This window comes from Helianthus annuus, chromosome 13 (genome assembly GCF_002127325.2).
Source record: "Helianthus annuus cultivar XRQ/B chromosome 13, HanXRQr2.0-SUNRISE, whole genome shotgun sequence".
Taxonomy (NCBI): domain Eukaryota; kingdom Viridiplantae; phylum Streptophyta; class Magnoliopsida; order Asterales; family Asteraceae; genus Helianthus; species Helianthus annuus.
In genome coordinates, this window is record NC_035445.2 from 153,182,116 (window position 1) to 153,204,507 (window position 22,392).

At 34.9% G+C, this 22,392-nt stretch overlaps 2 protein-coding genes across 6 annotated transcripts; both read left to right on the top strand.

Annotated features, from left to right (window-relative positions):
* Window positions 1-12,833, top strand: LOC110899818. Of its 2 annotated transcripts, XM_022146709.2 has the most exons (12): window positions 1-324; window positions 4,723-4,829; window positions 5,232-5,335; window positions 5,768-5,967; window positions 6,056-6,337; window positions 6,871-6,929; window positions 7,016-7,052; window positions 7,143-7,214; window positions 7,312-7,462; window positions 11,682-11,816; window positions 12,172-12,205; window positions 12,244-12,833. In XM_022146709.2, the coding sequence occupies exons 2-12, from the start codon at window positions 4,730-4,732 to the stop codon at window positions 12,624-12,626; spliced, it is 1,557 nt and encodes a 518-aa protein (XP_022002401.1). In that variant the 5' UTR covers window positions 1-324; window positions 4,723-4,729; the 3' UTR covers window positions 12,627-12,833. The 2 variants fall into 2 exon arrangements, with proteins under 2 accessions (XP_022002401.1, XP_022002400.1); XM_022146708.2 differs by lacking the exons at window positions 11,682-11,816; window positions 12,172-12,205; window positions 12,244-12,833 and adding exons at window positions 7,635-7,769; window positions 8,154-8,762.
* Window positions 12,834-13,681: 848 nt separating this feature from the next.
* LOC110899817 lies at window positions 13,682-21,906 on the top strand. 4 transcript variants are annotated; one of them, XM_035981645.1, is made up of 11 exons: window positions 13,682-13,997; window positions 15,213-15,403; window positions 15,482-15,542; window positions 16,438-16,483; window positions 16,599-16,653; window positions 16,733-16,820; window positions 17,410-17,525; window positions 17,666-17,791; window positions 18,201-18,333; window positions 20,439-20,593; window positions 21,449-21,906. In XM_035981645.1, exons 1-11 carry the CDS (start codon window positions 13,832-13,834, stop codon window positions 21,506-21,508), a joined length of 1,197 nt encoding a protein of 398 aa, XP_035837538.1. In that variant the 5' UTR covers window positions 13,682-13,831; the 3' UTR covers window positions 21,509-21,906. The 4 variants fall into 4 exon arrangements, with proteins under 4 accessions (XP_035837538.1, XP_022002398.1, XP_035837539.1 ...); XM_022146706.2 differs by having other exon boundaries at window positions 13,683-13,997; window positions 18,240-18,333; XM_035981646.1 differs by lacking the exon at window positions 20,439-20,593 and having other exon boundaries at window positions 13,684-13,997.
* The last annotated feature ends 486 nt before the right edge of the window (window positions 21,907-22,392 follow it).

A 22,392-nucleotide genomic window follows, 5' to 3' on the forward strand; every position in this document is an offset into this window, starting at 1 on the left:
TGTATTTCGTTGAAAATTAAATATCCTTGACCCATATTTTTGACCAAATTCACACTTCCCCTCCAACTTTCTAGATGTGTATATATATACATGCATAAATGCATAATCCCTTCATAGAATTGAATTTGGATTTTTCAAAGTCTCAATATATAAGTTGTATATAAAAGGATATTAGTTGCTTCAAGAAAGTTAAACAAGTGATTTGGATAATTGATGTCGGCTGTTTAAAGGAGACCTGAGTTTATACATCAGTTGGTCACCTGTTGGAAGCTTTCTTCTCCGGCCAATACTTCACCGGCTGCCGGAAAACTCAGTAAAATTCCGGTGAGTTCTCTCTCTCTCTTTCTTTTTTTCTCTCTCGCCGGGAAGGTGTTACGAGTTTAGTTTTAAATACGAGGTTATGTTGGGTTAATTAATGTTGTTCTCTCCTAAGTTTTTTATTCAGGCAATAAATTTATATGTAACACCATGTGTAGTGGTGAGTGAAACAAATGTCTCACCCTTAGGCTTTCATACGCCTAATCAGCAAAGGGGCTTTAAGTTAAAAAGGGGTGTAGTGAGGCTTGAAATCTTGCAAATTGAATAATCCATATTGAATTAAATAAAAAAATAAAAAAAAACCCATCAAAAAAATTCTATTGGTCGTCCAAATTGAATACAACGTTTTAATCAACACGCGCAACAAAAAAAAAATGCAAAAGTACGCCCAGAGGGCGGTGTGCAGGCGTGAAAGCGTGTGCATTAGGGCAAAAAAACGCCCGTCACCGCCATTACGTATTACACGTCTGTGAGTCCAAATTTCTTTTTCTCGTTTCATACATTTTACCTTTTTTCACGTTTCATTTATTTTACCTTTCGTGTTTTGTCTCTTGATTTAAAAGAGAAGTCATATATTTATATCTAAAAGTCGTTTTTTTATTATTGATAACTATTTAGTATTTCATTAATTAACTCGTGTAATATTCTAACCATCCCTTAATTAATTTAAGTCATGTTTTCTTTAAATTGGGCCGTATTCGGTTTTCTGACCGGTTAGACCAGGACTTTTGTTATCGTTAGATGGCTCTAACGGTTTATTAGTCCATTCAATTTTGAGTGAACCAGATAAAACTGATAAAAAACAAAAGTCTGTCTCCTTCGGTTATGACCTATGAGTTTTCTTTAGACAAATTTGACTAATAAACTGTTAAACTTATCGTTTAAAAACCAATCTAGTTTTTAAAATGTTAAAGCATTATTTAGGGGATCATAAGTATCATCTAGACATGTTTTTATTAACACTATATATTTTATTTTCTAATGAATCTTAATGGTAAAGGCTACTTGTTTATATATACATATACATTTGATTTTTTTTTTTTAATATTCTGACGCCTTTAAATTTTGTTACTTCATATTAAAATAATTGGTTTTATGGTTAATGGGATAAAACATAAAGCAACGCTTTTGTCAAAGTTGGGAGGCATTATCACGACTTTCATACCTTCAAAAATGACCACTTTTTTAGGCTTTTATTACTTTACACTTTTATTACTTTACGCTTTTATAGCCTGCATCTAATTAATCTTTTAATCTAATATATGTAAGTATCATTTAGCTAAGTTATCAGTTAAACTACTAAAAAATCCAAGAATATCATACATATATTTTTGGTAGATTTATATAAGTGTGTTCATGCCAGAGAATCATTTATAACGTATAACTTCTAACCACTTTTTTTTAATTGAAAATATGCTAAAAAAATATATTTTATTTCATTAATGAAGATCATTCATAACGTATAACTTCTAACCAGTTTTTTTTACATTACATTACCGTTTGACGTTTTCAGGTTTTTCTTTGTTTTGAGTATGCTAAACATTTTCCGAGTATCCGTTTTGAAAATCTTATTTTTTAGTAGAATTATAATTTGGGTTTAGTTTATACGTTATACATTTTCAACAATTGACAGTGGAAAGAAAATAGTATAGACAAAAAAGGTGAACTGAACCAATTTTCAAAGATTATTGAAAAAATATTCTTTTTAATTATTATTTTTATTTTATGAGATGAGTGATATAATGAGAAATCTCTCTTTTTTGTACGAAAAAATAGCATTTCCCTTAACTTATTTATTTCGTCACCAATAGTTTTTTTTTTTGGATTTTTGAATCATAATTTTATCGTTGTAATAAATCTAAATCCTTTAATATAAAAATAGTTAAATTTATATTTTAATAGATGTTGGCCTCAAAATGGATCTTTGATCTCTAGACAATCGAATAACTTGAATATATAAAATGAGAGTTTGAATACAATACAATACAATTGTTGAGAGTTTTTTACAAATGAGAAATCTATCCCTATTTATAGTTTCTAAAGGGTGCGATCCAATAGACGCGTCCTTTCACGAACGGGTGCATCTCTAAAACATGTGGATGTAATTAAACATGAAGGGGTGTGTCTTCTTGTCCAAGAGTCGTGTCCCTTGAATATGTGGATGAGATTGATCGTGAAGGGGTACGTTGATTTGTAGTCACAAACTTGAACCGGTGCCACCCTTTCTTTTCCTTCTTTGTGGCCGAGATCAAAAGGTGCCTCTCCAAGGGGTTTCGCAACCCTTGGGGTGGTGGTTATCAACTTCTGGTTTGCCACTTTCAGTCCCTGAACTTTATAACCGCCATGTAACCGCCATACTTTACTCTAATTACCGTACAACCCTTGTACTTAAGGATGTGTAGAGATTAAGGGTTTCATTCACCCCCTAATCTTGAACATCCTTGAGTTGTAGATCTTGAACTCCGAGTAGCTTTATCATCTCGAGTCTCCTCGGTATCTGACATTTCACATGGATCTTTTATTCTCGAACTTTGCTTCTCACGAACTTGCTTCTCACTAACCATGTTCTTCACGAACCTTGCTTCACACGAATACTTTGCTTCACACTTGCCTTGACCATACTTGATTTGTATCACACGAACCTTTTCTTATGTAGTTGTCTCAACACGAACTTCACCCGGTCTTGATTGACTTGCCCACTATCATATCACATGATCGGAATCCATTTCTCATAGATTTTGATAAACTGACTCACTCAGATTTCTCCTGCAGTTGTATTACACAACAATTTTTCTGACCCAGTCACAGGATACGTGTATCTTCTTCTTGATCTATCACAGATTTAATCTCGTCATCACGGTTGTCTCTCACAACGGGTTCTTCATCATTGATTGCTTCCTTCACGGATTCTTCACTTATTCCTGATTCACTCACTGAATTGTTTTATTCCATATTACTATATCAAATTCTGCGTTCACTGCATGTATTTCCCAGCATTCACTGCTTCATTTTTCTCTGCATTCACTGCACTTTTTTTCCTGCACTCACTGCAAATTATCTTCTTGTTTCCGGCATTCACTGCATTACTTTCTTTCCATTTTCTGCATTCGCTGCATCACCGTGTTTCTTTGCATTCACTGCATCTACAATTTGTCTATTCCGCATAGCACTTTGTTTCTGATTGAAAAAACCTTCGAGCCTTCACTTGGTAATTCTAGATTCTTCGTACACACTTCGAATCACTCGAATGATTCCATCTTTACTCGCTTCTTCTTCACGATCCACTCACTCGATTTTCTTTTTCCCAATTGAATCGCTCAATTTTCTTTTCTATACTATGAATTTGGCCTTCAAACCTTCACCCGCGAATAAAACTGATCGCGTATAACCACCAGATTAAATTTTGATTCTTCTTCACCAATTGTTGGCCCTCCAAATGAAACAAAAAATAACCCTGTTCTGCGCTCCTGTACTCGGTTCGATACACTCACGAACCCTAGTCTGATTGCTAACTTAGAATTCTCACAACCCTTACTTTATTGTTTCTAAAATTTCCTGGCCACCAATACGAACCACTGTACCAGTAAATTTAATTCCCTTGAATTCAACAAACTCTCAAATCTTTAACCCGCGAATAACCACAACGCGCATTAAATGAATTCCTGACAATCTAATTCGCACTATAACCCCGAAATCAAAACCCTAGATTTCGAACAGAACCCTGGTTCGACAACCTTGAACCGAAAAAAACTAAAACTTGCGAACTGAAAAATTAGAATGATGAAACCTGATCGTGAATGAGTTCCCGCCAATTCGTTGCCTTGCGATTCCCGATGCCTAGAGCCTGACGCTCTGATACCAATTGTTGGCCCCAAAATGGATCTTTGATCTCTAGACAATCGAATAACTTGAATATATAAAATGAGAGTTTGAATACAATACAATACAATTGTTGAGAGTGATTTACAAATGAGAAATCTATCCCTATTTATAGTTTCTAAAGGGTGCGATCCAATAGACGCGTCCTTTCACGAACGGGTGCATCTCTAAAACATGTGGATGTAATTAAACATGAAGGGGTGTGTCTTCTTGTCCAAGAGTCGTGTCCCTTGAATATGTGGATGAGATTGATCGTGAAGGGGTACGTTGATTTGTAGTCACAAACTTGAACCGGTGCCACCCTTTCTTTTCCTTCTTTGTGGCCGAGATCAAAAGGTGCCTCTCCAAGGGGTTTCGCAACCCTTGGGGTGGTGGTTATCAACTTCTGGTTTGCCACTTTCAGTCCCTGAACTTTATAACCGCCATGTAACCGCCATACTTTACTCTAATTACCGTACAACCCTTGTACTTAAGGATGTGTAGAGATTAAGGGTTTCATTAGATATGAATGTTACAAAAATGCAGGACAAAAATGGGACAAAGACGAAGCACAATATGGTTTGTGATGATATTGCTTTTGAGTTTAAGCTTTTCTTTAATTCAAGGACAACCTACTACCACTTCTCCACCAGGTAAATGATTGAATTCTATAAAGTTTTATATATGTATTATCATTACCATTTTGTTTAATACACAACGAATTTTAAATAGAGAACTGCTAGAACCATATAAGCATTTGTCCATAGTGCATGGAACATTATGATCATATGTAGTGAAAGAGGGGTAGTAAAAAACCACCATTTAAACCAATATGTATAAGACTACACGTTGGTCCCTGAAGACAAAAAGGAAAGACGGCGAGGGGGGGGGGTTGTCGAAGTGGAGTAGGGGGTGTCCATGAGTCCTCCCGCTGCTTGCACTCTAAGTGTCTGTGTGATTTCACGGTTCTCTATTTAAAATTGGTTATTGACCTGTTGATATTATATGAAACTTTCTTGTTTTAGAAGCCACACTAAAACTTTCTCTTTATGCAGCCGAAACAAATCAAATATTAGATGACACGGTTAGGCCCGATCCTTTGGAAAACCTCAGAAAGTACAGGGGAGGATACGACATTACCAACATCCATTACTGGAGTGTATGTTGTTTTAATCTTGATTCTATTATAGACGTTATTCTTCAAAAGTTTCTATAACTGCGCTAACAGTCATCAAACCGATCGTCTAACCGGTCCACCAGAGCGGTGTCAAAACCGTAAGAAGTCATAAATGATTTAATATTTTAAATAACCTCTAACTAATTTAATACAATATTTCAAAGCCGATCGTCATACATATTTTAACGTTGTATTGCATAGTTTATTATACTATACAATGTTAAAATATATATTGTAGAAATAACAAAATATGAAGTCTCAAAAAAAGGCATTTCTATTTTCAAGAGTACTCAACCGGTTGTGTTTGTGTTTCCGGTCTGACCGATTTTGAACACTGGATTTTTAATACATTCTTAAAATAAATGATATTTTAATAATAAGTTAATAACATTTTTTTTTTTTGTAATTTTTCAGTCAACTGCATACACAGGAATAGCTGGATATGTGCTTGGGGGCCTATGGCTCTTATGCGGCGTCGTTTTTGGAATATACCTTGTAGCAACCACTTGTTGCAAATCAAACAGGAAACTAAAGAAACATTATAGACCAACATCCCACAAGCAATATTACCTTTGGCACATTATTCTTGCAGCTTTCTTCACACTTTTAGCCATGTAACCCTTCAATTCTATATTTCTATTCCCACATGCATTATGGAGTTATACATGCAAAAAATTGAAACAATTTATATATTTTTTTCAGAGTTGGATCTGGATTAGTACTTGGAGGGAATGCTAAATTTCATTCGAGGGCGGATAAGATAATCGATATAATCATTGATACGGCTGATGATGCATCAAAGACTATATATAATACAACCGGCGCAATGAAAGTGACACGGACTAACTTACAAGGTACAAATGTTGAAGCAAGCACCACGCGGTTCCTTGAGTCCACTTCGAGGCAGCTTGACTCTACTGCCGATGATATACAACGACAAGCAAGAAAGAACCGGCATAGGATTGATCTAGGCCTTCGTATTTTGTAAGTTTCTTTTGACGTGAAACACTTTCGAATAAAATTTATGTCTAGTTAGTGTGTCGACTCTTGAATCAATCACTTATCAAATAATGACATACTTTATAGATAAATAATCTATGGGGTTTTGTTAAGGGCGTTAATAAAGCCACACCCCAAAATCTTATTTTCACACCCTCTATACAGGTCATATAGGGTTATACGTACCGTATAGAATAATCCACATGACAAATATTGGGTCGTACAATATTATATGTGGTTTGGGTCGTATAACATTCTATACGGGTTATACGGCTCGTATACATGGAGACAAAAAAAACATTCTCCGACATTTTTTTTGTGCAACATTCTCTTATACAACCAATATAACTCTATACGGGCCGTATAGATGTATGGAGTGTGAAAATAAGATTTTAGCAGTGTGGGAATAGTGTGAGCCTTTACTAATCCCCTGAGTTACTATTTATATCATTAATGATAAAATATAATCCAAACACTTTGTTCAATGTTGCTAAACAATGTCTGGCTTTTGATTGCAGATATGCCGTAAGTACAGTTATTTTCGCGCTGAATTTGGTTGCTATTATCGCGCTAGCAGGTGCGTTTTTCACCTACTTAAGTCTAGTTCAACTTCCAAAACAATGTTTTATAAACTAAGTAAACATAATTCTTTATGGTATGCAGTTGTTGGGGTCATGAAAAAAAGGCGAATTCTTCACATGTAAGTCCATCAAGTGACTCATTTTTTTAACTATGAATGATAACGATAAAGAAATGTTTAATGACCGGTTTCTTATTGTAACGCTGGCAGATTAATCGTGTTGTGTTGGTTAATCACTGTTCTATGTTGGGTGTTCTTTGGGGCGTACTTCTTTTTATCGCGGTATGTTTATAAATTTTAATGCCCTTTCACTTGGTACAAACTATATATGTGAATATGAATGAGTTATAAACGTTATATATTATTTAAAATTATATAGATTTGCGGGTGATACATGCACAGCACTTGAGGGATTCCAACAAGATCCTTACAACAATAGCTTGAGCTCAATCCTTCCTTGTGACGAACTACTTTCAGCCGAATCAGTCCTTAACGATGTCAGCGCAGGAGTTTACGAACTAGTCAATGAGGTAACATACGTTGAAAGGGCTCATTTGAGTATTGGCCGGGTTGACCCTCAAACATTTTTTGGTCCTTTTTATATAAATGGATAATGACCACCTATGACCTAAACTAAACTGTATATCGCTAAACCCTGAACCCTAAAGCTGTTAAGCTAAACAATTGTTGGAAATATTGTAGGTGAATGCAAATATATCGCGAATGCAACAAGATTCGTCATTTGGAGTATGCAATCCGTTCTCCGGGCCACTAGAGTACAACTACCAGCCGAACAATTGCTCAGAGAACGATATTCGTATAGGTGACATTCCCGAGGTACGTTTTACACGCACTAGTTAGTTGTAGGTGTATTTTAACAAGTGATAAATTCACGAAATAGTAACAAAGTTTTAATATTGTTCCAATAAAATCGCTCATGCCTTTTTCTAACTATAAAAAGTTAAAACCACTCAAGTCACAATATTGTTTTATTGTTATAAATTTTTTTGCAACTTGAAAAGGATAATCACGAAATAGTAATCAAGTTTCATGTTTTGTTTTCATTTATGGCACTTAATTTTAACATTTATAAAATATTTTTTTTAATGAAACATATGATGATTTGGGTGGTTTTATAAAATACTATTTTTACACTTGTTTTTCTTCCTCTTTTCTACAAACTTTTATTTTGTTGACATTTTAAATTTTCTTTTCTTGAAGCTATTGAGGCTGATTACTTGTGTGGATCCTGTGGATGGAGTTTGCAATGGAGGGATTCCGATATCAGGAAACGACTTTAGAACCGTGATCGCATACACAAGTTCAATACAAGTTCTTCTAAATTCCTACCCAGGAATGGAAAGCCTCCTTCACTGTCAAACAGTGAAGGACGCATTTGCGGAAATCCTTGAAAACCACTGCAATCCAGTAAAAAGAGAAGTAAAAATCGTATGGGCGGGACTAGTGTTCCTGTCGATCGTGATGGTGTTTTTGGTTCTTACATGGATCGTGGAAGCGTACCATGCACGCAACCATCGCTTTTCGGATGGTTCGGTTAAGCCTCATCATGTAGATGATCATGTGATTGAACTTGGAAGACCAGAAGAAGGAGGAAAAGATGGAGTAAATAGCAATTAATAGATGATTTGAGGGTGGTTAACTTGCTATGCATCCTTGAAAGCTATATATGTTAGCTAATCAAGAGATGATGAGAGAAAAGATATAGAAAAGAAAGATGGTTTGATAAAAATTAGTTAGAGAGGCAATATGGGGACAAACCCCACAAAAATCTTGTATATTGAGGTGTTCCAACTTCCAAGCATTTATTTATAAGTTTTTTTTTATAATAATTTTTTTTCAAATTATGTTACTTATTTTTAACAGCTTGATAACAAAATTTCTTCAAATTATGTTACTTATTTTTAACAACAATTTTTTTTTTTTATGTTTATGGTAACAATTGAAGAGGATATCAAACTTTGTGGTACAAAAATAAATTCAGAAAAAAAACATAGTTAGTTACAAATACAAATACAAGCTAACAATACTATTCTCATAACCTAACCAATTGGATCGAGAACCATCTACATAACCAGTCTGAGTACGCTTGAACGCCTTCGATTGAGTTGGCCGATTATGGGTAGAACAGGCTGAAGCAAATCGGTGGTTGAACAAACTTTTTAAATGTAATTTGTTTCCTTTTTTAAAAATATTCTCATTAACTACCTCAGACTACATATTTTGTTTATTAACAATGCAAATCCACACCAAAAAAGTTAAAGTTTATGTGACTCTGTCTAGTCGTATCATTTGTAGGAAATGGATTTGGAATTCGGATTAACTCCTTCCAAAAAACGTATTTGGTTGGCCAACTAAAAAATTGTAACTGAAGTCACTTGTTGGAATTTAACTTTCGTTGTTATTAGCCATGCAATTTGAACATTCCATTGGAAAGTTTAAATGACAATTATATAAATACAAAGTTGGTTTATACCGCATACTCGAACCTAATAAGTGAATCTAAAATACTCATGTTAATTTATTAAACAACTTAAACTCGTTTAATTTCAACTTAATTCAAGCTTTTATGAGCCAACTGTAGCTCACGAACAACGCAACTTATATACGCCTCTATTTTTACAAAATTAAACCATAAGGACTGAATTGTAACTTAAAAAACAAACACAAGTTATATATGCTTCTATTTTTGGAAAATTAAACCATAATGTTAGGCTGAGTTTCTTTTTGATTGTGTTTTTGTTTAAGAATAAAGAAGATGAACAAGTAATGCAGCGGAATTAAAATGGAAATAAACTTGCACACAATCAAACAGAAGAAATGCTTTCAACACACAAATTTAACATTGAACTGAATACTTGAATTTATTTCAAACTTCAATTACAATATGCATGCATCTATAACAAACTCCCCCTCAGCCTAAGCTCACAGTATTTGTTCATACATGAAGACAAGTGGTGAAAGAGCTAATAGAACAGTACAGGGTACTGTTCTCCTGTACTGTTCTATTTATAGGCAAGAGCAAACCACTGAAGCATCTTGGCTGACGTCACCATGAAAGTGACATCTAACTACCTAACAACCTGTAACTATTGATCTAATACAAGCACTGTTTAGCTAACTACTGATTACAATCCATTACAAAAGGAAAGACTAAACTACTGCTTTCTCCTTCCACTGTTGTGACTCCAGCAGTACTTTGTTTCTTCAGCAGTGCTTGACCCATAACAGTAAATTGATCATTAGGGCTTTAGTCTTCATCACTCTTTATACTTGATCAGTTATTTGTAGAAAAGCAGTTGTATATGGACAATGGATACATGCCATCAGTTGTTAGAAACACTTTCAAGGGGAAAGTTGGAATACAGTAGTGCTTATGCTGGATCCACTGCTCTGATCTAGTTTTGGCTTTAATCAACTGTTCCTTTGGTAGGGTTCAATCCCAACAATCTCCCCCTGGAACAGATGATGCCAAAACTCTTCATTATTGTGGAACTTTATTACCTCATCAACAGTTCCCTTATTTGTCCTTTAAGTTGTAACTCAAAGTCCAGGGCATCTGTATCATTCTCATCCCTGCACAGTGTAAGATCAAGGAGATCTTGCAGATCTTCAACACCCAGGCCCAATGCTTGTTCCCTTGATATTTTTTCACTTCACCAATGGATTTGATCAGAGTCAATACGTGGGTTTGTTTATCAGTTTTCCACTTTAGTATTTTTAACATGTCCGAGTACTCCCCGAGTCCTCTTCGCCTAGGCCGAGTACTCTCAACTCCCCAGTCGACCGACTAGGAAGCGCCTAGCGACTTTTACAACCATGGATGTAGGGAGTGTGAAAATAAGATTTAAGCAGAGTGGGAATAGTGGGAGCCTTTATTAATCCCCTGAACTATTTATATCATTAAAGATAAAATATAATCCAATCACTTTGTTCAATGTTGCTAAACAATGTTTGGCTTTTGATCGCAGATATGCTGTAAGTACAGTTATTTTCGCGCTGAATTTGGTTGCTATTATCGCGCTAGCAGGTGCGTTTTTCACCTCCTTAAGTCTAGTTCAACTTCCAAAACAATGTTTATAAGTAAACATAATTCTTTACGGTATGCAGTTGTTGGGGTCATGAAAAAAAAGGCGAATTCTTCACATGTAAGTCCATCAAGTGACTCATTTTTTTAACTATGAATGATAACAATAAAGAAATGCTTAATGACCGATTTCTTATTGTAACGCTTGCAGATTAATCGTGTTGTGTTGGTTAATCACTGTCCTATGTTGGGTGTTCTTTGGGGCGTACTTCTTTTTATCACGGTATGTTTATAAATTTTAATGCCCTTTCACTTGGTACAAACTATATATGTGAATATGATTAACTTATAAATGTTATATATTATTTAAAATTATATAGATTTGCGGGTGATACATGCACAGCACTTGAGGGATTCCAACAAGATCCTTACAACAACAGCTTGAGCTCAATCCTTCCTTGTGACGAACTGCTTTTAGCCGAATCAGTCCTTAACGATGTCAGCGCAGGAGTTTACAAACTAGTCAATGAGGTAACATACGTTGAAAGGGCTCATTTGAGTATTGGCCGGGTTGACCCTCAAACATTTTTTTGGTCCTTTTTATATAAATGGATAATGACCACCTATGACCTAAACTAAACTGTATATCGCTAAACCCTGAACCCTAAAGCTGTTAAGCTAAACAATTGTTGGAAATATTGTAGGTGAATGCAAACATATCGCGAATGCAACAAGATTCGTCATTTGGAGTATGCAATCCGTTCTCCGGGCAACCAGAGTACAACTACCAGCCGAACAATTGCTCAGAGAACGATATTCGTATAGGCGACATCCCTGAGGTACATTTTACACGCACTAGTTAGTTGTAGTTGTCTTTTAACAAGTGATAAATTCACGTAATAGTAACAAAGTTTTAATATTGTTCGAATAAAGTCGCCCATGCCTTTTTCTAACTATAAAAAGTTAAAACCACTCAAGTCACAATATTGTTAATTTTATTGTTATAAATTTTTTTTGCCAAACTTGAAAAGGATAATTTATGCCACTTAATTTTAACATTTATAAAAGATTTCTTAATGGAATAATATAATGATTTGGGTGGTTTTATAAAAGACTTTTTTTACACTTGCTTTTTTTTTCCTCTTTTCTACAAACTTTTACTTTGTTGACATTTTAAATTTTCTTTTCTTGAAGCTATTGAGGCTGATTACTTGTGTGGATCCTGTGGATGGAGTTTGCAATGGAGGGATTCCGATATCAGGAAACATGGAGTTTGCAATGGAGGGATTCCGATATCAGGAAACGACTTTAGAACCGCGATCGCATACACAAGTTCAATACAAGTTCTTCTAAATTCCTACCCAGGAATGGAAAGCCTCCTTCACTGTCAAACAGTGAAGGACGCATTTGCGGAAATCCTTGAAAACCACTGCAATCCAGTAAAAAGAGAAGTAAAAATCGTGTGGGCGGGACTAGTGTTCCTGTCGATCGTGATGGTGTTTTTGGTTCTTACATGGATCGTGGAAGCGTACCATGCACGCAACCATCGGTTTTCGGATGGTTCGGTTAAGCCTCATCATGTAGATGATCATGTGATTGAACTTGGAAGACCAGAAGAAGGAGGAAAAGATGGAGTAAATAGCAATTAATAGATGATTTGAGGGTGGTTAACTTGTTATGCATCCTTGAAAGCTATGTATGTTAGCTAATCAAGAGATGATGAGAGAAAAGATATAGAAAAGAAAGATGGTTTGATAAAAATTAGTTAGAGAGGCAATATGGGGACAAACCCCACAAAAATCTTGTATATTGAGGTGTTCCAACTTCCAAGCATTTATTTATAAGTTTTTTTATAATATTTTTTTTTTTCAAATTATGTTACTTATTTTTAACAGCTTGATAATAAAATTTCTTCAAATTATGTTACTTATTTTTAACAACAATTTTTTTTTTATGTTTATGGTAACAAGTGAAGAGGATATCAAACTTTGCGGTACAAAAATAAATTCATGAAAAAACATAGTTAGTTACAAAAACAAATACAAGCTAACAATGCTATTCTCATAACCTAACCAATTGGATCGAGAACCACCTACATAACCAGTCTAGGTACGCTTGAACCCCTTCGATTGACTTGGGTGATTATGGGTCGAACAGGCTGAACCAATTCGGTGGTTGAACAAACTTTTCAAGTGTAATTTGTTTCCCTTTTTTTTTAAATATTCTCATTAACTACTTCAGACTACATATTTTAATTTGTTTATTAACAACGCAAATCCACACCAAAAAAATATAAAGTCTATGTGACTCTGTCTGATCGCATCATTTGTAGAAAATGGATTTGGAATTTGGATTAACTCCTTCCAAAAAATGTACTAAAAAATTGTAACTGAAGTCACTTATTGGAATTTAACTTTCGTTGTTACTAGCCATGCAATTTGAACATTCCATTGGAAATCTTGAATAACAATTATATAAATACAAAGTTGGTTTATACCACTTTCTGTAAGGGAGACTGAGAATCACACATTTTTCCTCCATCGGTATCCAAATCTGCAAAAAAAAAAGAAGAGATTAATGTGAGACTGTAGAGATGAACGGTAGAGGAAGAATCCTCTATTTCCAGCTACAAAAATGTGAGGGGTCCATATTATCTACCCTAATAATAAGGTGAACACCTCTTTATATACCATCAAGCTCAAACTCGTTTAATTTAAGCTTAATTCAAGCTTTTATGAGCCAACCTTAAGGACTGAATTGTAACTTAAAAAACAACAAACAAGCATAATCTTTCCACTCCAACTTTATGAATTGTACCACCACTGCATGACGGCGTCACGGCGGAGCCACCGCTATGTCGAAACTTCAACTGAAAGACTGCATAGAACCGCTATTAAACTTCACTCTTACTTTATCCATCGAAGAGTCCATTAACACAGGTTTATCCAATGAATTCTGCTCTAATCTCCTCAAAGAAGACGATCATGATCTCATCCAGTCATCTTCAACTTCATCTGCCGGTATCAATCTCAATCTTCTTCCACTGTTTCAATTCAATTGAGTTTAATTTCAGCTATTATTAATTCGCCCAGTTTTCTTTTGTTTGAGAACTTTTGTAACCTAGTGTTTAGGGTTCCGATGAGGAATTTGGAGAGAATTCAAAGGCCTTTGATGTTTGCATGAGTTTAGATTTTAATTAGTTGCTTCGGATTACATGAAAATTGTAATTGTTGATGGAATATTCGGTCTGGTACCACTAATATTGTCGGTTTTGCCAGTGGCGAAGCTTGAAAATTTCCACCGGGGGGTCGGAAGTCACCGGACCTAAAAATTCTATATAAGTAAATTTTTTTTATAAAACCGAGGGGTCGAAAACGTATATACCTAAAAAATTTTATACGAAACGTACATACATAACACTACTGAGCGACAAGTTCGGGGGGTCCCCCCCCCCCCGAAAGCTGCGCCCCTGGTTTTGCCCATGAGGAGCTTACGTATTTGTTTTTGGTTGGAGACTTCTCAGGTGGTCACCTCAGTGGCGAATCTTGAGATTTCCGACGGAGGGGTCGAAAACGTATATACCCAAAAATTTCTATAGAACTGGGGGGTCGAAAGCATATATACCCAAAAAATTCTATACGAAAGCTATATACATAAAACTACTGAGCGAAAATTTCGGGGGGTCGGGCGCCCCCTCCGGCCCCTTCTAACCTTCGCCCTTGGGTCACCTGTCATAGTACTACTCCCCGTGGCTGTAAAAATAGCCCGACGTTAGTCGGGTGGTGGGGCACCGGCTAGCGATTAACTGATATTGATCGAGATTGAAAAGATTGGTTTTTATCTGTAATTTTTCAAACTTATGTGTACATACAAAAGGTTTTTGAAGTTGTATATATAATTTTTCAAACTTATTCGGGTTGGATTAATAAGTATAAAATTTCAAATACTTCAAAGATTTTGACCAAATTTTGATTGATTTTGACCGAAATTTGACTTCCTTTGACCGAATATCGATGTAAACTACCGATTACCGATTAATCGCCGATGCGCCAAAACGCATTGGTGATTTAAGAGGTTTGTCTAGGGTGTTGCAGTGGGATATGCTAATATTCTCTGTATCGTTACAGTTAAACTGTAAAATTGATCAAATACAAGCCGTTTGTAGTGTGCTTAAAATTCCCGTAATTAAAATTTAATAACTCTAAGAAAAGGCTGCATGTTTTAACAATTTGCAGACGTTTTTGAAGGCGTTCCTCCATATCCTTTATACAAGTACTTATCATCAGCTTTGCTCGATACGATTTCCTCTGGGACGATACATAAAATGCATACCAATACGCCTTTGATCCATGAAGATTCTTCCTTGAAACAAAAAGAATACGAGTGGAACAACATTATTAGGGAAAAAGGATCCGATCTAATAAAAGTACGTATTAATAATATGTAATACTGCAATATTGTTTATATATTTTGTATCAAAATTAAGATTGTATATCATAACCAGATGTTGGATACTGTTGAGTTTGAACTTCATGTTCAGGAGCCCTTTTTCTCTCAACTCAAAGGTCAAAGCTTAAACTTTGTTTCTGTATATTACTATTAGAGTAAATAAAGTACACGGATGGTCCCTGTGGTTAACTAAAATTCTGGATTTAGTCCCCAGCATTTTCTTGGTTTTAAAAAGCGAGAGGCGCACAAAAGCGACGAGGTCTAAAACCAAAACGCGAGGCGCAAAAGCAGCGGGCTTTTCGTACTCAAGGCGCAAGCTAATTATATATATTTTATATATCCCATAGGTTTTTAGCTTTCCTTACCCAAAATATAGCTATAAGTAAGGTTTTGTATGATTTTAGCTGCATGTACAAGCCAAAAAAACCCAAGGTACAACAGTTAGATGCATAAAAAAGCCTCGGGTACGAGAGGCGCACGCTTCAGGCCAAAAAAGCCCAGAAAATTCCAAAAAAGCGCGCCTTTTTAGCGCTTCTTGTAATTACTCTAGGCGCTGAGCGAAAAAGCCCTAGGGTGTGCACCTTGTTGCGCCTCGCGCTTAAGCGTGCCTCAGGCGCGCTTTTTAAAACCAAGAGCATTTTTAAAGTACATGGATGGTCCTTGTGGTTACTGGTTTGTACTTTGTAACGCATTTAGTCCCCAACTTTTGCCAAAAATACATGGATGGTCCCTTTCGTATGCACTTTGTATCGCATGTAGTCACTAAACGTTGGGGGACTAAGTGCGTTACTAAGTGCAAACCACAGTGAATATCTGTGTACTTTTGGCAAAAACTGGGGACTAAATACGTTACAAAGTACAGATCACAGGGACCATCCGTGTTCTTTTGGAAAACTAGGGCCTAAATCCAAAATTTTGGTTAACCACAGGGACCATCCGTGTACTTTACACTTACTATTATAATAAAAATCTGGTAGAAAAGTTATTTCTGTTTGATTTTTATAATTACAGACGGACATAAAACCATTGAAGGGAGGTGTGCTGGTCGTTTAAATCGGTATGACATCAAAAAAGTGGTTAGCTTACTTAAGTGTTACTTTAGTGCGTTATTCGATTAATAACACTATATTTAATCTTGCTTCTCTAATTCCCTAATGGACTTTAATCGGCAGTATTAAATCAGGATCTTTGATTCTCTTCAACAAATGTTTGTTGCTTCAAGTTGAGGTGCGTCACCACTCACCCGCAGTTTGTCTACACATTCTCCGCTATCAATTTCTCTTAATTACGTATATAAAAATTGCAGGATGTTCATTTGTATGCTTCTTTTTCTGACATGCTAGCAGCCGAGGGTCTCGCTAAAGTTCTACCAGGTGTTGATACCATCGAAGAAGGTAACGCTCTCTTATTGGCATTATGTTTTTTAGAGTAAAATGTCATTTTCATCCCTGAGGTTTGGTCGGTTTTGCGACTTTTGTCCAAAGGTTTGTTTTTCCGCACCCGGGTCCAAAAGGTTTGAAATCTTGCCATTTTCATCCGGCTCGTTAACTCTATCCATTTTTCTCTGTTAAGTCAGAGGTATTTCCATATTTTTTTCTAGCTTAAAGGGCAATTTGGTCTTTTTCATTTTATGTTAAAAGACCGAATACCCCTGAGAAAGACCGAATTACCCTTTAAGTTAACAAAAAAAAAAAAAAAAAACGGAAATACCTTTGACTTAACGGAGAAACATGGATGGAGTTAACGAGTTGGATGAAAATGGCAAGATTTCAAACCTTTTGGATCCAGATGCGGAAAAACAAACCGTTGGACGAATGTCGCAAAACTGGCCAAACCTTAGGGACGAAAATGGCATTTTACTCATTTTTTTGTGACAATACACATGCACATGTAAACAAAGTTAAATGGGACTACAATGATCCTATTTTCAGGGATCATTGTACTCTAAATGATGGTCATGTTTTTTTGTATTTTTATTTTCAGGGATACAAATTTATAGAAAGTTTTACTCGGAAGAGAGAGAAAAGTCCAATGGTGTTCTTGCTATACTTGTAAAACCGACACCACAGCTTTACGATCATCTGGCATCTATTCTTGCGGTTAGTTGCTCCAACTGTTAAATTAGTGATGGCGAAATACCTTTTTGTCACAACAAATTTGACCAAAGTAAATGTATTTTTTTTACAGTTATAGATTATATTCACTGCTGATGTTATGTAATATCTACCTCTTGGTGTAGGCATTGAGTTACGATGGCATTCAAAGGCTTCTGGGTATTTCACAAACTGTAGGAACGGTTTCCGATGCACTTCCCCTGCCCAGATCGACATTACTTTCGGCTTTTACATTGACACATAATCCCGATGTATGAATTATGATTAGATACTGTTTATCGTTTTTTTGTAACTTTTGCATGTTGAATGCTCATAAACTACTTTTGAAATGTTACGACGTGATTGTTCAAAGCGCGTAAATAGTTTTGGGATGAAATTTACCAAGACTTGTGACATACATTTCATGTGATCATTTTTTGATTCATTTAATCACATAAGCGGGTTTGGTTATCGGGTCAAATAAATATCCTCAGTTTTGTAACATAACAACCAAACAATCATGCATAATTACATGAGATAACGAAGATACTTATTCCTAATAACTACACCCATTGAATAACAAAAGACGAATTTGCCCCCCCCCCCTCCCCCCTCTTCCACCTGAAACCGTAACACATAGATCCGCAATGTATTTATTCGTATTCGTATTTATACACATAGTCTCTGCTTAGTGACAACTTAATTTCCTGTTGGCTTGAGGTTAAAGGTTCGGTTTTGAGTGATGGAGCTCGGGCTTTAGCTAAGCATGTCAACAGGAGCAACGGGAAATTTTGGGGCTCCTTCTCTGGAAATGGTAAGTATCTCCATCTATTGACTTTCTGGCATGCATTTTCCTTTGCATTTATTCCTATGCGTAGTTCTGTTTTTTAAGGATCAACTAATTGTTTTACTAATGCTTTTTAAAGAAACTTGACTCACAACCGAAGGGCTGTAAATAGGCTTGTAAATGAACCGAACGTTCATGAACTGTTCGGCAGGAAGTTCGTTTATTTAAATAAACGAACGGACATGAACACACGTTTTGTTCGTTTATTTAAGTTCGTGAATGTCCGTTTAAATTATAATAAATCATAAGTAGACAGTAGTTATATTAATATAATATAAACACTAAAGGGGATTTCTAACTACTTATATAAAAATAACCGATTAGTAATTGCGGTTCCTAGTAAAAAATGGGCTTTTGAATTGAACTTATCGTAATTAATCACTAATCTATATCAAAAAACTACTTTTTTTTCATTTATGTTTGGTCAACAATGTTCATTTGGGTTTGTTATATATGATAAACTAGGTTATAACCCCGTGTATTACACGGGTTGGATAAATAAATTTTATATACTAAATAATAAAACAATATATCTTTAAAACCTCCTTTATTGCACGGGTTGAATAAATATAATTTAATATATTAAATAATAAAAGTTATATCTATAAGAACCATATTGTACGGGTTGAATAAATGTAATTTTATATATCAAATAATAAAAAAGTTATATTTTTAAAACCACGTGTATTACATGGGTTGAATAAATGTAATATTGTTTACCAAATAATAAAAAAATTATATTTTTAAAACCCTCGTTATTACAAGTCTTGAATAAAGATGATTTTATATACCAAAAAATAAGAAAATTATATTAAAAAAAACTAATGAGTATACTCGGTACACGATAGATATGGTGATTGTGGAGATAATTATTGAAAAGAAAATACAGTGGTCAAACATGTTATTCAAGAAGCAGATAAGCAGCCATTTTTTGAGTGATAAAATATAAATTATATTTAAAAAGCCCGTAACAAATATATAAAGTAATATTGAAATTATACACAATTTGTTTAAAATTATGTAATAAAATAGATATGATAATTTTTTAATAATGAAAATAAAAATAAATAATATATTAATACAAAGTTTGATTTTAGTGATAAATAATTTGGTTATTTAAAAATATGTTAAATTAACAATTTAAATTTAAGGATAATATTTTATTAGAAAAATAGAAGTATTCTATTCGACATTTAAAGAAGAATAAGATTTAATATTAGTTTTTGTTTATTTGGTAATCGAAAAGAATAAGAGTAAATTTGTATATTACAAATAAAAAGTATGTGTTGTTCATATGATATAGAAAATCGAATAAATAATATTATAAATGAGAAGTATAGATTAAATTTAAATTAGAGTTAATTACATAGTTAGTCCCTGTGGTTTGCACAAAGTAACATACTTAGGTACTAACGTTAATACCTTAGAAGCTGATTTTAAACTCTTAGTATCTAAGTATGTTATTTTGTACAAACCACAGGGACTAACTATGTAATTAACTCTTTAAATTAAATACTAATTATCTATAGTTAAGTAGAAGAGATTAAACAAAATAATATTTAGTAGAAGAGTTATCTATAATTATTTAGAAGAGATTAAATTAAATAATAATTATCCATAAGATATTAACTAAATAATATTTCGTAGGAGGGTTATTTATAATTAATAAGAAGAGATTAAACTCAAATAATAATTATCCATAAGATATGGCCTAATATGATGACAAGTGTCTCAAAGTTGGTTTCTTTTATTATATAGTATAGATTATGTTCATAAAAGCTTGTTTGTTTACGTTGTGAAGAACATGCTCATTTTCTTAATGTGTTCGATTATATGTTCGTGTTCGTTCGGGTCGTTTACAGGCCTAGTTGTAAAGCTCCACTGACACCATTTGGCTTGAGACGGGACGATGGGTTGGGTAATGGTTCAAAACGGAGTCCGGTTGAAACGGGTTGGGTCGACTTGGATACCATTTGGCTTGAGACGGGACAATGGGTTGGGTAATAGTTCTTTTGGTTTTTTGGAATGTATTAAATTGATCAATACTATTGTTTTCATTTAATGGTGTCCAGAGTCTCATAAGAACATGCTCGCCTTAAAGGTGATTAATCACTTGATAGACCATTGTCGCTGGCTAAATGTGCATATTGTTCCACCACACGGGCCCGTTTTTGAGATCCGGGTTCAGGATGGTTATGGTGCAAGATGGTCCTTAAACCCAACCAAGGTACATTAATGATTTTTGCTATTTCTCTTTTATGACAACAAATATGAACTAGGCGGGTTAGAGCCAGCGAAATGGATTTAGTGATTTACTGGATAGTAACAGTGTCCGGGCTTTTGGGCTTTTGTCTTTTTCCAGGCCTAGCCCGTCCCGGGCTGGACTTTTTAGACCAGCCCGGGATTTATTTGTGTACATTAATACTAGAGGTTGGGGTGTTAAACGCGCCGTGTTCGCGGATTGGCGGGTTCAACCTGAACCCGAAAATTTTAGACGAACCCGAAAATTGTGTCATGCATATGAACCCGAACGCGACCCGAATATTCACGAGTTGACCCGAACACCGAACACGACCCATTCAACCCGCTTTTTTTTTAATTTTTTTTCTGTAAGTTAATATATCAAAATTTGAATTTACTAAAAAAAACACAACTGTATATAATACAATCACATTTAAATTATAAAATCTTATGTGTTATTACATAAAATACACACCCAAATTAATTTATGACATTAAACATATTGTAAAAAAATATAATATAACAAAAATGAGTTAAACGGGTCAACCCGCTAACCCGACCGGGTTAACCTAAACCTGACCCGTTTAGCTAAACGTGTTCGCGGGTTCAACCTGAAACTGACCCGAACCAGTTTAGACTAAACCCAAACCCACGAATTTCGTGTGAGGTTCATGTCGTGTCAGAATGACTACATCAGGCAGGTCGGGTCGGGTCGGGTCAAAACGGTAGTTGTTTACAAAACTACATATTTAAACACGAGACTCTAAAAGCATGCCAGGTGCCAGCTATTTGCCGGACAATATTCCCGCAGGCTTACCATTTCCTATTCTATATTCCACAGTTCATTGGATTTCTTGAACCGCATATGGAGGATGGTTACGCAAGAGGCTGGAAACATTAAAACATCCTTTTAAGCTGGCGGTGATGGTGATGGTGGTGAGGGATCAAGGACGGCAATGTTCTGTTTAGCCGTTATGATCTTGCTGACTGGACAAAGTTTGCATAGTCTATGGTCAAAGAAAGACCAATGAGTGAAAACAAATGTCACCAAACAACAAAAAATGTATCATTTGAGGAGTCAATGTCTTGTGTGAGGATCAGTTAGTTACTGTTATAATGTTTTTTTGGAATGACATATTTCATAAGATTCTCCAAAAGGCCGTATAGGTAGGGTGCAACACCTATGTACGACAACTATTTTATTCTATAGTTCGGCTATGGAGACTTCTATATTGATTTTTAGGGATTAAACAACTTTGAACTTTTCAGCTTTGTATTGTATCTACCCTTAGGTTTTTCTAGATTTTTCGGTTTTTTAATGGGTTTTATTATGATTTTGATTCTATTGGTGTGTTATTTATGTGTATATATTTATTGTATAGAGAGAATTTTTAGGAAGCATAGGTATGTGTGTGAATACAACATGTGTATGTGTGAATCCGAGGGAAAAAAATACTCGATCGAACGTTTTCAAGAAATGTCGTCGTTGTAGTTTCTTAGACACATCGTTATAACGAGTAAAATACTTGTGCAATCAAAATTTAAAACTAACTACAACAATGAACTAACTACAATAAAAGTTTTCTTTTGCCGTTCAAAAAAAAAAAAAAACTACAACAACGAACCAGACTTAAAAAGTTATATGGACCGTTGTAATTAAGTGAAGTATCATGTGTAAGTTTATTACTGAAATAAGTGAAACTATAAGACCACCCGTAGTGGTTAAGAAAAACAATGCCCCCACCATGGGTTATTATTCGACACGTGTCATCCCAGTCAGCATGG

Excerpts from the sequence above, each read along its gene's own strand:
- LOC110899818 (XM_022146709.2), top strand. The coding sequence starts at position 4,730 with ATGGGACAAAGACGAAGCACAATATGGTTTGTGATGATATTGCTTTTG. Across the intron at positions 6,338-6,870 it reads GATCTAGGCCTTCGTATTTT|ATATGCCGTAAGTACAGTTA; the intron begins GTAAGTTTCTTT and ends TTTTGATTGCAG. Across the intron at positions 6,930-7,015 it reads TGCTATTATCGCGCTAGCAG|TTGTTGGGGTCATGAAAAAA; the intron begins GTGCGTTTTTCA and ends TATGGTATGCAG.
- LOC110899817 (XM_035981645.1), top strand. The coding sequence starts at position 13,832 with ATGTCGAAACTTCAACTGAAAGACTGCATAGAACCGCTATTAAACTTC. Across the intron at positions 13,998-15,212 it reads ATCTTCAACTTCATCTGCCG|ACGTTTTTGAAGGCGTTCCT; the intron begins GTATCAATCTCA and ends AACAATTTGCAG. Across the intron at positions 17,792-18,200 it reads CATTGACACATAATCCCGAT|TCTCTGCTTAGTGACAACTT; the intron begins GTATGAATTATG and ends TTATACACATAG.